The sequence below is a fragment of the Geotrypetes seraphini genome, chromosome 1 (assembly GCF_902459505.1).
Source record: "Geotrypetes seraphini chromosome 1, aGeoSer1.1, whole genome shotgun sequence".
Classification (NCBI taxonomy): Eukaryota; Metazoa; Chordata; class Amphibia; order Gymnophiona; family Dermophiidae; genus Geotrypetes; species Geotrypetes seraphini.
In genome coordinates this window covers 210,690,154-210,705,246 of record NC_047084.1, presented here as the reverse complement: position 1 = coordinate 210,705,246, position 15,093 = coordinate 210,690,154, and the positions used below count along the sequence as shown (strand labels likewise).

At 41.3% G+C, this 15,093-nt stretch overlaps 1 protein-coding gene across 1 annotated transcript in view; it reads right to left on the bottom strand.

Moving 5' to 3' along the window:
- Window positions 1–10,416: 10,416 nt before the first annotated feature.
- SRD5A3 (steroid 5 alpha-reductase 3) overlaps window positions 10,417–15,093 on the bottom strand; it is a 44,966-nt gene continuing 40,289 nt past the window's right edge. The window contains 1 exon segment of the mRNA XM_033958869.1: window positions 10,417–11,112. Coding sequence (XP_033814760.1) covers window positions 10,853–11,112 — 260 coding nt within the window. The 3' untranslated portion in view covers window positions 10,417–10,852.

The following is a 15,093-nucleotide window of genomic DNA, read 5'->3' as shown; positions in this document are numbered from 1 at the left end:
TTTGCTTTGATATACGAGCTATTTGGTTTACGAGCATGCTTCTGGAACAAATTATGCTCGTAAACCAAGGTTCCACTGTAATTTTAAAGTGTTTGAGGCTTGTGCAGATGAGGACGGAGCTTGCAGGAATGGGACAGGGACAGGAAAAGAACTCGCCAGGATGGGACGGGAAAATGAGTTCCCACGGGGGAAACTTTGTCTCCATGTCATTCTCTAGTTTGTAGCTACTCTAAACCAGTGCTTCTCAGCCCTCTCCTGGAAGCCTATATAGCCAGCTGGGTTTTCAGGATTAGCACAATGAGTATGTATGTGATAGATCTGGGTATTGGAGTCCTGCAGTATGCACATCTGTCTCTTGCATATTCATGTTGGTAATCCTAAAAACCTGATTGGTTAGGTGTGCATCCAGGAGAGAACCGAGAAGCACTGTTCTAAAGAACAATAAAACAGTTCAACAAGGAATAAAGAGAATCTAGCAGCCTTTTCCATTATATTTACCTTTCTAAAGAAAGTAAAATATACATTAGATTGGCAATACATGTGTTTACATGTGTGTGTCTCAGTATATATCTCTGGATTATAAATAGACATAAACAGAAAGACCAGCCATTACATCCATTCATACATTTGCTTACTTGTAAATCTAAAGAGACACTGCATTTCTAATCTAAGTACCTTAACTTCTTTTGCCGTTTCAATAGCTCTGTCATATAATAGCCAAATACTCTTGTGTAATGAAATACCCACAAGAAGTCATTAAAAGGCCACAGGGAGCACGTTAAGTATAAGGTCTCATTTTCCTTTCCAGGGATTTCTTTCCTGTCATCTTTATTAAAATGTTATTTTCATGATCCATTCATATCTACTCTTGAAAAGCAATTACAGCTAAGAGCTAATCCCTTAGGAAGAATAAAGTGAAGCACAGATGTAGTAAACAGTTCAATAATATTCCTCTTTAAGAAAAAGCTGAACACTTTTCTAAATGATGGTATTCAAAGGTCAGCTTTAGAAACCAGCCAACCAGTCTGCCCTCCATACAAGAATATTTAGTGTCGAAACTCAGCATTCTCCTATCAAACACAAATGTATGCAACTTAGTTTTAAATAATCAGAACTGTTTTGAGCTATGAAGGATTGAATTCTCATTATTATTATTTATATATTTATCATTACCTATTTATAGCTCACCTATGTCCTAAAATAATTACTGAACATATCTGCATATCAGAAGAATCAGATTATTTTCAGTTCATAAAAATTAATCAGTATTTAGATTTGACCTGAAGCATTTTTTTTTCCCCAAATAAAACATTGGCTGTAGAGTTTCAAAAAATGACATATATTCAACACTACTATCTAGATAGGTGGCAGCCTTGAATATATGTGGAAAGTGCTGGCCACTGTAGCTATGGAGGCAATTCTGTAAATTGGCACTCCATTTAAACACTCCAATACTGGGCGCTGGGCACCAATTCTATAATGGTATCTGTGTACTAAGATGTCATTAATAATAATAATAACTTTATTCTTATATACCGCCAACAATCTTGCGACTTCTAGGCGGTTCACAATAAAGAGAAACTGTGCAGGCAGCGACTTACAGAGTATAGCAGTGTACATCTGATAGTAACAGCATTAGTAATAGTAACAACAGTTTATATACTGCAGGACCGTGAAGTTCCATGCGGTTTGCAATGAATTAGAAAAATTCCATAAATTGGTTGGAGCATTCATAGTTAGTGATTAGGGGTTGACAGTTTACAAGATCAGATTTGGGGGGATTACGAAGGAGGCTATTATCCTGATTCGTTACCTAGGTATTTCGAGAACAGGTATGTTTTTAGGTGTTTCCTAAATTCTCCATAGTTGTTTGTGTGTGTAATTAGTTTTTCTAAGTCTTTGCCCCATAAGGCTGCTTGATACGATAGAAGTTGTTGATGGTATCTCTTATATTTGAATCCTCTAGCCGGTGGGGAGACGAATTTCAGGTGTGCTCTTCTCTCATGTCTGCTGGTTGGGAATGAGAAGAGGTCTGTTATGTATTTAGGGGCTAGACCAGATAATACCTTGAAGCAGAGACATCCCAGCTTGAACTTCTTACGTGCCTCCACTGGCAGCCAGTGCAGGAGTCGGTAGGAAGGGGTTATGTGATCGGACTTCTTCAGCCCGAAGATCAGCCTGACTGCTGCATTTTGTATCAGTTGTAGTCTCTGCATTTGCTTTCGGGAGATTGCCAGATGGGTAATGTTGCAATAATCAAGGTGGCTTAGTATTAGGGATTGTACCAGAATTCTGAATGCAGATGCGTCGAAGTATGCTCTAATGGATCTGAGTTTCCATAGAGTAAAAAACCCTTTTTTGGCCAGGGAGTCCACGTGGTCTTTCATGGTTAGACCTTGGTCCAGTATTACCCCCAGAACCTTCATTGTTGGTTGAATGGGGTAGTTAAGATTGTTAATGCATAGTGATTTTGTCGTGATATGTGGGTGTGGCGAGGCTATAAAGAATTTAGTTTTGTCTGAATTGAGCTTCAGTCTGAATTCTGAGGTCCATTGTTCCATCAGGTTTAGAGCCTCTGTTGCTGTGGGGGTGATTTCGGAGGGAGATGTATTAAACGGGATAATGATTGTGAAGTCATCCGCATAGCTGAATACTTTTATACCCCTCTGGGCCAACTGCGTGCCTAGTGAAGATATATAGACGTTGAAGAGTAGCGGGGATAGTGGAGACCCCTGTGGAACGCCTGATGGGTTTCTCCATGTTTTAGAGAGGTTGCTGTTGAAGCGTACTTGATAGGTGCGGGTCGTAAGGAATTCTCGGAACCAGACAAGTACCTCACCTCCGATGCCGATTGCGTCTAAACATTGTAGCAATTTTTTGTGATCTACCAAGTCGAAGGCCAAGCTCATGTCAAATTGCATTATTAAGGCATTATGGCCCTTGCTGAGTAAGTTGCGTAAGTATTCTAGGGTCGCTGCAATCACCGTCTCGGTGCTAAACAGAGGTCTGAAGCCAGACTGGGTTTCATGTAGTAGCGAGAACTGATCAAGGTAGTCCATCAATTGGGTGTGTACTAAACCTTCCATTATTTTTACGAAGAATGGTATGGATGCTACCGGTCTATAGTTGGTTACTGATGTTAGGGATTGTTTACGATTTTTCGGAATTGGGGTGATTATAATGTGGCCGTATTTCGATAGGAATTTTCCGTTTTTGAAATTATTGGTCATATGACTCCACAGTGTTAGTTTAAAGTCTAATGGGGCCGCTTTCATAATGTAGGGGGGACAGGGATCTAAAATGCAGTTTGATTTAGTATATTTTTTGCAAAGTTTTGTGAAGTTATTCCATTCAGGATCCTGGAAGGAGTTCCAGAACATATCCACTGGTGTTTCATTTTCATGTATGTTGGCTATTTGATGTTCATATGTGTTGTTTGTTGGGCAATTGTTCCTTAGGTTCACAATTTTTGAGTCAAAGTGGTGCGCTAGATCGTCTGCTGATGGAAGTTTTATGTCGTGCATGGATTGGTTGTGGCGTGTGGTATCAAATAAATTTTTAACCAGGTTGAACAATTCATGAGTGTTGATTCCTTTTGAACTCGTATCGGATGTATGTATTTTGGATGAGTAGAATGTTTTTCTTTTTTCTTTTATCAGTTGTTTGTAGTCCTTTATGTTTGATCTCCAATTGTTCCGGTCTGATATTTCTCCTGTTGTATTCCAGATCCTTTCTAGTCGTCTTACTGATTGTTTCATTTTTAATAGTTCAGAGTCGAACCAATTATTATATTTATTTGGGCGGTTTGTTCTGTTTCGTTTAGGGGCTATTTTATCTAAGATGGATGTGCTTGTTTTCGTCCACTGTTCCCAGAACTTGTCCCCTTCGTTTATCTCCTCGCGCAATTCGTAATGTGCCCAGTATTCCTCTGGGTTGATGTGGCCCCTTGTGAGATGTTCTTTTTTTATCTTTGGGTGGGTTTTTTCTTTTGGTTGGTTCCAGATTAAGTTAAAGTAGTAGGTGAAATGATCGGACCAGATGTCGTGGTACCAGATACCGTCAGATATAGAAATGGTGGGATTTAGGATTTCTTTTGAGGACATGGCTACCAAGTCTAACTGATGGCCTTTTTCGTGAGTATGTGTGGATGAGGGGAAATTGTAGTTGAGTGAGGATAGGAAGTTTTTAAAATCTTTTGTGTCTGGGTTGTCCTCGTTCTCTAAATGTAGGTTTACGTCTCCTGCTATAATGTTGTAAGACGGGGTGATTGAGTTATGTAGAATAAATTCGTAGAAGTCCTCTCTGGCCTTTGACCAGCATTTTGGCGGGACATAGAATAGAATACAGGAGAGGTACTCTTTTAGATCCTTGTTGCTAATTTTGCATGCTAGTGTTTCTAATTGGTTGGTTATCTTGGAATCTACTAATTCAAGTTCCAGTTCTTCCTTGAGGATGATTGCCAGTCCTCCCCCTCTTCTGTCTTCGCGGTTTAACATGTGAATTTTGTAGTTATCTGGTATTAGGTCGTTTAGTATTGGATCCTCTTCGGACAGTAGCCAACTAGCACGAGTTAGCATAGGTGCTCCTAAGTTTAGGCATGGTCATTTATGCCATGCAGATGTAAATGGGCACACTTACATTTGCAAGTGACGAGCATAACGGATAGTATTCTATAAGCTACACATATCACTTGAAGACAGGCCTGTGGCCTGCACATTCTCAGCCCTGGAGTCATGAACTATAGCACTGAGACCACATGTGTCAAACACAAGGCCCGTGGGATGAATCCGGCCCGGCTGGCCTTTTTATGTAGCCCGCAGCAACGTTCCCAATCTTCCCCTTATGAGACAAGTGTGTCCTCCCCTCTGCGGCGGTCTGACGCCACCATGCCGGAAAGTCCGCCGGCCTCGGTAGTGCTGTTCGTGGCTCCCCCTCCTGCCATGGTCCACCCTGGGCAGAAACAGGAAGGTGCGCATCATTGGAGACAGACCTCGGCAGGCAAAAAGCAGGAGGAGCCATGCACAGCACTCCGGAATCGCCGAGGCTGGCAGATTCCCCGGCCCGGCAGTGACATCAGACTGGCGCTGGAGGGAAAGGCACAACGGGCTGTGAAGAGAGTGAGATGAAGGGAAAGAGGTTGGACCTGGGGTAGTGTGGAGAAAGAATGAAAAAGATACCTGAAGGGAGAACCGTTGGGAAGAGAAAGGGAGAAATGGTGGACCTGGGGGGAGGGAAGCAGCGACATCGGACCTGCGCCGGAGGGAAAGGCACGACGGGCTGTGAAGAGAGCGAGATGAAGGGAGAGAGGTTGGACCTGGGGTAGTGTGGAGAAAGAGGGTAAAAGATACTTGAAGAGAAACCTGTTGGGAAGAGAAAGGGAGAAATGGTGCACCTGGGGGGAGGGAGGCAGGCAGACAGGGGGAGAGATGGGATGGGTGGCAGTTAGGAAGAGAAAGGGAGAGAAGTTGAATTTGGAGATGGAAGGGGATGGAGAAATGTTAGACCTGGGGGTGGAAGGGTGAGAGAGATTCAGCATCTCTTTTTTTTTTTTTTTCCTTCCATCTCATTGTTCAGCATCAAGGGGAGAAGGAAGAAGAACAACAAAAAAGATATGGAGCAAAATGTTGGACCAAGAGGAGAGAGGAAGAGAGATAGAAGGAAATAGGAGGCTGGGAAAGGAGTGAGATGGAAAATGGGAGAGCTACAGAATAAGAGAAAATGGAAAACTGATAGGTAGCTGAAAATTTAAAAAGGAGAAGGATGAGAAAGAGGGCAAGATTTCAGTGGACAGAGGCAGAAAAGAAAAAAGGAGAAAAGTTGAAAGGGAAAAATCAATATGTTAGAGACAGGGACTGGAGCAAGAGAGAAGAGTAGAAAAAAAAAATGGACAGCAGACACTGGAAAGAGAATTAGAAGATAGACAAAATCAGAAAGAGAAACTGGGATCAAAAGCAAAATGACCAGACAACAAAAGGTAGAAAAAATAATTTTATTTTCTATTTTGAAATTACAATATGTCAGTTTTGAAATATGTATCCTGCCAGAGCAGATGTTAGACAGCAAGCGTGAACTAGGACCTAAAAGAGAGGAAAAGTCTTTTGTATTTATTTTGTAGCCGGCGTGGGGTTGGAGAGATTGCATCCCTATACTTCTACTAAGACTAACCCCCTCCTTTGCTGGCGCGCAGCGTGGGTTTTGGTGCCAGCGATTGATCTGATGCTCACAGAGGTCCTGTGAGTATCGGAGCCGCCACCGGCGCTGGAGTCCACACTGCGCTTCAGCGAAGGAGGGGGCAAGTATCTTAATAAAAATCTGGCCCAGACTTAGCCTGCGTTTTAGATTTCGGCCCCTTATGTGATTTGAGTTTGACACCCCTGACTTAGACACTACTTTATAGAATAGCACCTAAGGGGCCCCTTTACCAAACCAGTATAAGGTTTAGCATGCCCTTACACGGGTCTTTCCCATCTGCTAAGGTCATTTTATTTATTAAGATTTATTTACTGCCTTTTTAAAGGAGTTAATCAAGGTGGTGTACAGCAAGAATAAATCAAACATAAGCAACAATTACAGCAGTAAAAAAAAAAATATCAGATTACAATACAAAGTATGTCATAGTATGTTATATTACAATGTCAAAACAATGCATTTTAATAGACAGCTTAAAGCAGTTTTCTTCATTATAAGGCTGGTGAGCCAATGGCAGGCCTCATGAACCTTTTGGGTAGCCTGCACAGTCCTTTAGTTTTGTTTTTTTGCTGTTGCTTACAAGCCACGGGCTTTGCATTGAAAAACTCTGCCCAGTCCAATCTGAACTTTCTCTTTCTCCCTTTCTTCCCTACTTCACAAGTCCATCATCTCTCCCTGCTTGCCAACCCGACATACTTATAAACAATTATCTTCTCAGCAGCAATACAGCCAGGATTTCTCTGGTTAACCCCAGGAGTCTTTCCGCTGAATGTCCCTCCCATGTGGCAAGCGGAAAGGACCCTAGGGTTGGCCAGAGAGAGCCGACCTGCATTGTTGCTGGGATGATGATTATTTGTAATGCTGTCAGGTGGGCGAGAATAGGCATTCAGGAAGGGATGTCAGACTTTCAAAAGTGGGAAGGGAAAGGAGGATGGAAGAAGAGACATATTGTCTCATAAACTTGTTGCATTTCTTGATTCGGCTCTTTGGTGTTCTTTGTGTATAGAGGAAGAGTTACTCTATCAACCTGTGCAGTTAACAGAGACGTTAAGCCCACTTTTGCATTACTATCAGTACACCCCTTGTACATCTGATTTTGTAATACTCTGGCATGACTGATAATTGAAATTGTTGGTTTTAAGAAGCTATGCAAAATCAATAGAACTTTACTGATATTGCTATGCTATAAAAAGGCTAAAAAGATAATGCCCTTTAAGAGTTGAACGTGATTGTTACTTTAAAAAAGAAACACATAGATCTAATATAAAAGACCATTTTTGACAGGACATCTAAGTCTGACTTTGGATGTCTCCTGCAAGACGTACAAAAGTCGGGGCAGGGAAACAACCATTTTCGAAAACGCAAGATGCCCAACTTTTTTTTTTTTTTTTATGACTCATCTAGACATCATGGCCCTTAGGACATCTATCTATTTTTGAAAATCAAAACATCCCAAATGCTAGCTAGAGGTTTGCTGCATTTTTGTTTTTATTTAAGGCGGATTGGCTCATGAATTACTTTGTATCCCTTGTCCAGAATATTGTTTCTTTTTATAATTTAATAAAATACATTCAATATAAAATCATAACAGGCTTGTGAGGATGGGATCAGATGGTTTGTGGGTACCGAGCTTGCGGAGACGGGGCGGAAATGTGTTTTTAAAATTTCAGTCTTAGTAGTTTGCCGGTCGACAAAATAATTATTTTATTTCTGCCGGTCCACGGGTGTAAAAAGGTTGAAAAACACTGCTTTAGACGATGTAGAATCAGACGAAAAGTTGCTTGAGTTTTCACGACTGCAACAAAAATTTGGTATTGCTAAAACTCAAAGTTATAGGTGGTTGCAGTTGAGGCAGGCCATTCAGGAGGGGTTCCCTGACTGGAAAAATCTTAAAAATCAGTTTAGTTTGCCGTTCCTGTTCTTCCAGGCGGATTTCCTGGGTCCTCAGTCTGCTCAGTGGTATAAATTAATATCTGGATTTCTGAATAAGAAACCAAAAACTGGTCTTCGTGACATTTGGAGCATCGAGATAAAGCATCAGATTACTGCGTCTCAATGGCCACGAATTTGGACTTGGAGGATGAGATGTACGGTGTCTGCATCTATGAGACAAACTTGGTTTTTTTGTTTGGACCCCAGTTCGGTTACAGAAATTAGATAGTTCCAAGTCTAATAGGTGTTGGCACTGTCATCTCGAACCTGGGACATTAGATCATTTATTATTTTATTGTCCCTTGATACATCAATTTTGGAGATCCATTTGGGATCAGGTAAACAAAGTAATGGAAAATCTAGTGGCACTAACATATGACGCTGTGCTATTTGGCACTATGATGAGAGCTAAAAGCCAAATATCATCCCATAATAATAAACTTCTATTTATTATGACAGAGGTTGCCATACAGCTTATTCTAAGGAATTGGAAAAACTGGGATAGACTGAACTATTCCTTTTGGTGGGAGTCTCTCTGTCATGTTTTTAAGATGGAACGTAACATGGCCATACATCAGGGATATTATAAGAAATTTCTGAAGATTTGAGAGCCATTGACAAAATTTTGCAAAGAGTGATTGCTGATTATGCCCTTTGGTCATACACGTCCAGGGTGGGTGGGTGGGAGGGCGGATTGGAATGTATTTTTCAATTCTCAATTAGAGTATAGTTCTTAGATATAATTATGGGAGGGGGGGAGTGATAATCTTTTTGTCATAGATTAAAATTGTGATTGTATTTAAGTGCTTTTATAGAATTATATGATTGTATTTTATTTTACACTTACTTATAGCTTTAAAATGAATAAAGAAATTTAAAAGAAAATAAGAAAATTAGTAGCTTCTGTTAGTGATAAAAAATGTTTAAATTTCTTTTTTTCTATTAAATTGCTTGTTTAAACTTGTTGTTTCTAGATACCTCCGCCAGTAATGTGGGCTAGAAAGTTAATTTATAATTATAATTAGTGATTTGTAATTTATAATTATAATTAGTGATTTGTAAATTCTTGTTTTCTTATTTGATCCTGTAATTAAAATGGAAATTTAATAAAATAAAATTGGGAAGTCCAAGATAGCCACTGCAGAAGCAATTTTGGTACCAAAAACGGCTAGGGGGAGCTACAATAATGGCCAAAAAATTCCAAAAACAAAATTTTAGGGGTGGGGACCCTCAAGAAAGCCCCAGAAACTCTTAAAACACCTCAAATCTACTCCATTCCGATGTCTTCTATAGAACATAATGGGCTGTACTCAACAGTGCTGCTATGTGCTGTGCCTGTATCAGCTCTCACTGGAGCTGGAGAAAGTAAAAGCTTTTCTGCCTCAAATAAGAAAGCAGGATATCCAGGGGCTAGTCTCTTCAGGCTGCCTTTTACATAGGCTGAAAAGCCTGAAACCCTCTACTCCACCAGTCTCCACACGATTCTTTGGGGTTGAGTGGGAACGCAGCCATCTCCTGCAAGGTCTCCCAACAAGCGCCCAACCAGCTTGGAGCCAAATACAGCCTGTGCTCATGCGCTTCCAAAAAAAACCAGGTGAGCAGACTCCTAGGGGCTGATCCAAGTGTTAAGGCAGGGTCACCAGATAGGTGCCATGCAGCAAGGATGGCCCACCCATCTATAATCTCAGAATGCTGAATTTGCAGCCTCTCCCAGGCAGAGCTGTCCCAGGCCTACTAGGAACCTCTATAATACCCGAAGCCTAAAAAAGGTCAGATAAAACCCAAAAATGAGAAATTTTAAACGAGCAGATGAAAAGACACCTTCTCAACTTGGCTGCAGAAGAAAAAATCTGAGGAGGGCAATACCTGATGATGCAGGGAGGCAGAGTTGAAAATGTAGATCATACCTTCTGCAGTCCTCGTGGGTAAAGATGAACTACTCGTAGGTTCAGGACTCATGTGCTTTTTGCACTGGAAATGCTGTTGGGTCTATATAATACTTATCCAAAAGGTTTACCTTTTGCAGATTTTGACTTTATTTATCATGCTAGCAGTTGAAATTATTCTGATTTTTGTAGACCTGCTATCTCTGGGAAATTCTATATTGAAGAAACTGTAATGTGTGATTCACTATCTTTTCCTGAGTGAAGTTGTTTCCATCCATTTTTTTGCTTTGTCCCAACTCGTGATTCTTTACAGAATCAGATGAGGGATCAAGTTAAAGTTAAGGTCTATAAAATATGAAGGTAAATGAAAACAAAATGTTTATGTAAATTGCCATACGTATCTTTAGGATATGTGAGAACTGAAGCTGATTTTATTGCATCTAATAAAAACAGGGAAATGTAACTTTTATCCAGTGAACTAAATATAAGTTATAGAAGGCAAAATATTTGAACTGATACAATAGCTACTAGACTAAAACAAAGGCTAATAATGACACAAAAAATCAACTGGTACATAAAATTTGGACTTCCCAAGCTTCAGGACCTCTCCTCAGTTAACTGCACATCTAACAAACCATACACCCTTCTGAAGTCAGTGAGTCAGGTTTTACAAGAATAACTCACCACATGAGTTCTGCTGTAACTATCAACTTGTATTTAAGATAGAAAACACTTTAATAACATTTCAATTCCCATTCTTCAAATGCTAATAATTTGTTACTGAAAACAATGTTTTGGAAATTTCTAAATGAAAAGTCTACAATAAGATTCTTGTGTAAGTTATATTAAAAAATAAACGGTATCAGTGCTTTTCGATGCTTTGGGTATGATATAAAATTTCTTTGGTAGAATTCATGGCAGAGGACTGCAGACAGTGCCTGACTGCACAGTACATACAGCACCACAATCCACCAGGTCAGGTTCCAGCCTCCAAAAGTGACACTCATGGCCACATATATCAAGAGTTCTGCAAAATAGTTTGGGCAAGACACACTTTCAAACCAGTCCCCATAAGGAACACTATGATCCAAGTTAACCACTTCACCTGAAAATTTAAAAGGAAAATGAAAACAGAAGTTAGATGAAATGTTAATGTGCAAAAATTAGATATGAATCTTGGAAAGCTGCAAAAAAAGTTCAGAAATCTGCAGTAAATACTTGCTTTAATATACAGTACACAGAGAGCGGCATTTTAGAAAAGACATTAAAATTGAAATTCAGGTGTCCAAGTCAGATGAGGGAGTCTACCGGAGAGAACACGCCAGAAACTAAAAATAAGGTAGAGTCTCTATGGGTCAAAATTCCAGGAACAAATGGAACGGAAACGAAGATCGGCATCTACTACCGATCCCCAGGGCAGCCTGAAGAAAGTGATGGAGAAATGATGGACGAGATTAAACGCAATTGCAAGGGAGGCAGTTATCATAGGTGACTTCAATTATACGGGGATAGACTGGAACCTAGGCACCTCCGGCTGCAGTAGGGAGACCAAGTTCCTGGATGCTGTAGGCGGTTGCTTCCTGGAACAACTTCGCACGAAAAAAACTCCAGGAACTGCCACACAACCTATAAAAGAAACCAGTTGGCTCAGTCTTATGCTAGTGATCTTTTGTGACTATGGGTTCCTGAGGAAGGGATTGTGTTCCCGAAACCAGGCTGGTTGGACCTGGTATCCTGTGGCGTTTCATCTATCTTTTTTCTGCCCTCTGGATGAATTGTATTACCTACAGCTAAGTCCATTGCCTTTTTCATTGTTTTGCTACTGGGAGTTGACTGGGGGGGTTCACAGAGTGGTCGTTCATTGACTACACCTGTTATTCACTTTTTGGTTTGTGATTTTTTTTCACTTTTGATTTATTGTACACATTACGCACACATTAGGTGCCCGATGATGGTGTGCGGGTGGAGGTATATTACCTTTACTCGAAATTGAGAAGCGCTGGAGTATTGGTTCCTTTCGCTGCCCCCTCACACTGAGGGCACCTTAATACTTTATTATTTGAATTTCACGCCTTGTTTGCATGGTGTTTATTCAGGTACTTTGTCTTGAGCGACCACTCTCTGAACCATTTGACTACTCTGCCTTTTTGTGGGTTCCTGGAACAACTTGTCAAGGAAAATATGAGAGGAAATGCAACTCTGGACTTAATTTTAAATGGACTACGGGGACCGGCCAAGGTGTAGAAGTAGAAGGGATGCTGGGAAGCAATGATCACAATATGATCCACTTCAACCTGAACATGGGGACAAAACATCGATCCAGAACAACAGCCATGGCACTGAACTTCCGAAAAGGGAATTATGAAGGGATGAGACTCATGATGGGGAAGAAGATTAAGAAGAGGATAAGCATTATAAAAATGCTAGAGCAAGCATAGTATCTTTTTAAGGACACAGTCACCGAGGCGCAAAATCTATATATACCAAGAGGGATCCAAGAGGAAAAAGAACAAGGAACCGGCGTGGTGCACTGTAGCGGTGAAGGATTCGATCAGAGACAAGAAGACTTCGTTTAAGGAATGGAAAAGGTCAAAAACAGATGAAAACTGGAAAGAGCACAAACAACATCAAAACAGGTGCCATAAGGGGGTAAGAGGGGCCAAGAGACTACGAAGAAAAAATAGCCAACGAGACGAAAAACTTCAAGCCGTCCTTTCAATATATTAAGGGGAAACGACCCGCGAAGGAAGTGGTGGGGCTGTTGAATGCCCATGGAATAAAGGGAGTGCTAAAGGAGGACAAAGCCAACGCCGACAAACTGAACACATTTTTGCATCTGTATTTACCGAAGAGGATATACACAACATACCGGAAGCTGACAGGCTATACGCAGGAAACGAAGACTGGAAATTGACAGGGTTGACAGTCAATCTAGAAGAGGTATGCAGGTAGATTGATAGGCTTAAAAATGATAAATCCCCCTGGACTGGATGGCATCCATCTGAGGGTAATCAAGGAACTGAAAGGGACTATAGCTGAACTGCTTCAACTGATAGCCAATCTATTGATCAATTCGTGAAGGATTCTGGAAGACTGGAAGGTGGCGAATGTTACTCTGATCTTCAAGAAATTTTCGAGGGGAGATCCGGGAAATTACAGACCAGTGAGTCTGACCTCGGTACCGGGAAAAATGGTAGAGGTGCTGATAAAGGACCGCATCATTGACCACCTTGATGGACACAATCTGATGAGGACCAGCCAGCACGGCTTCAGCAAAGGAAGATCTTGCTTGAAGAACTTGCTGCACTTCTTTGAGGAAGTAAACAGGCAGATAGACAAGGGTGACCCGGTTGACATTGTATATCTGGATTTCAGAAGGCGTTCGACAAGATTCTGCATGAACGACTATTTCGAAAAATTGTGAGCTATGGAATCGAGGATGAAATACTCACGTGGATTAAAAACTGGCTGGTAGATAGGAAACATCGAGTGGGGGGTAAATGGACAATACTTAGACTGGAAAAGCGTCATGAGTGGAGTGCTGCAGGGTTCTTTGCTTGAACCTGTTATCTTCAACATATTTATAAATGACCTGGAAATTGGTACGACGAATGAAGTGTTTAAATTTGCAGACGATACGAAGTTATTCAGAGTAGTGAAGACGCGGGAGGATTGCGAAGACCTGCAATGTGACATAAACATGCTCAAAAAATGGGCCGTGACATGGCAAATGAGGTTTAACGTGGATATGTGTAAGGTAATGCTTGTCGGTAACAAAAATCTTATACATGAATATAGGATATCCGGTGCAGTACTTGGAGAGACCCCCCAGGAAAGAGACTTGGGAGTACTGGTCAACAAGTCAATGAAGCCGTCCACGCAATGTGCAGTGGTGGCGAAAAGGGCAAACAGAATGCTAGGAATGATTAAGAAGGGGATCACGAACAGATGCCGCTGGTATGCCCTCACCTGGAATACTGTGTCCAGCACTGCTCGCCGTACATAAAGAAGGACACAGTACTACTCAAAAGGGTCCAGAGAAGAGCGACTAAAATGGTTAAGGGGCTGGAGGAGTTTCCGTGCAGTGAGAGATTAGAAATACTGGGCCTCTTCTCCCTTGAAAAGAGACTGAGAGGGGACATGATCGAAACATTCAAGATAATGAAGGGAATAGACTTAGTAGATAAAGACAGGTTGTTCATCCTCTCCAATGTAGAGAAAACGAGAGGGCACTCTCTAAAGTTAAAAGGGGATAGATTTCGTACAAATGTAAGGAAGTTCTTCTTCACCCAGAGAGTGGTAGAAAACTGGAACGCTCTTCCGGAGGCTGTTATAGAGGAAAATACCCTCCAGGGAGATTCAAGACAAAGTTAGACAAGTTCCTGCTGAACCAGAACGTATGCAGGTAAGGCTAGTCTCAGTTAGGGCACTGGTCTTTGACCTAAGGGCCGCCATGTGAGTGGACTGCTGGGCACAATGGACCACTGGTCTGACCCAGCAGCAGCAGTTCTTATGTTCTTTTATATTCTCACTTCTGGGTGACGTCATCAATGGAATCTGGCATGGATAGTCAAAAAGTGGTGTACTCACTTTAAAATTGTCCATACTGCGAATGTGCTAGTGCCTTCCCACCTGACGATGGCTCATGGAACCTGCAGCTCAGTAAGATAGCTAAGAAACCAACTAGGGAAGATGGGAGGGTTGTGAGAATATATGCCTGTTGTCCTTTCTCCGAGGACAAGCAGTCATCATATTCACACATCTAGGACTCCCAAGCTGCCAGGGTCATGCCTCTTGGAAGTTATTGGAATAATTCTCCAAACAGTAATGGGACGTGAAGGTATGGTTTGAGGACCAGGTGGCTGCTTTACAGATGTTCACAATAGGTGTGGAAGATTGGCTACTTAAGTTGCCATTGCTTGAACTTTATGAGCAATGACACAGCCTTCAAGTGTCAGTCCAGCCTGATCATATGCAAAGGAGATATGGTATGCCAGCCATGTGTAGATGATTCTCTTGGAGGGCTCCAAATTTGTTAGGATCAAATAACACAAAGAGTTGATAGTTCTGAGAGACTTGGTTCGAT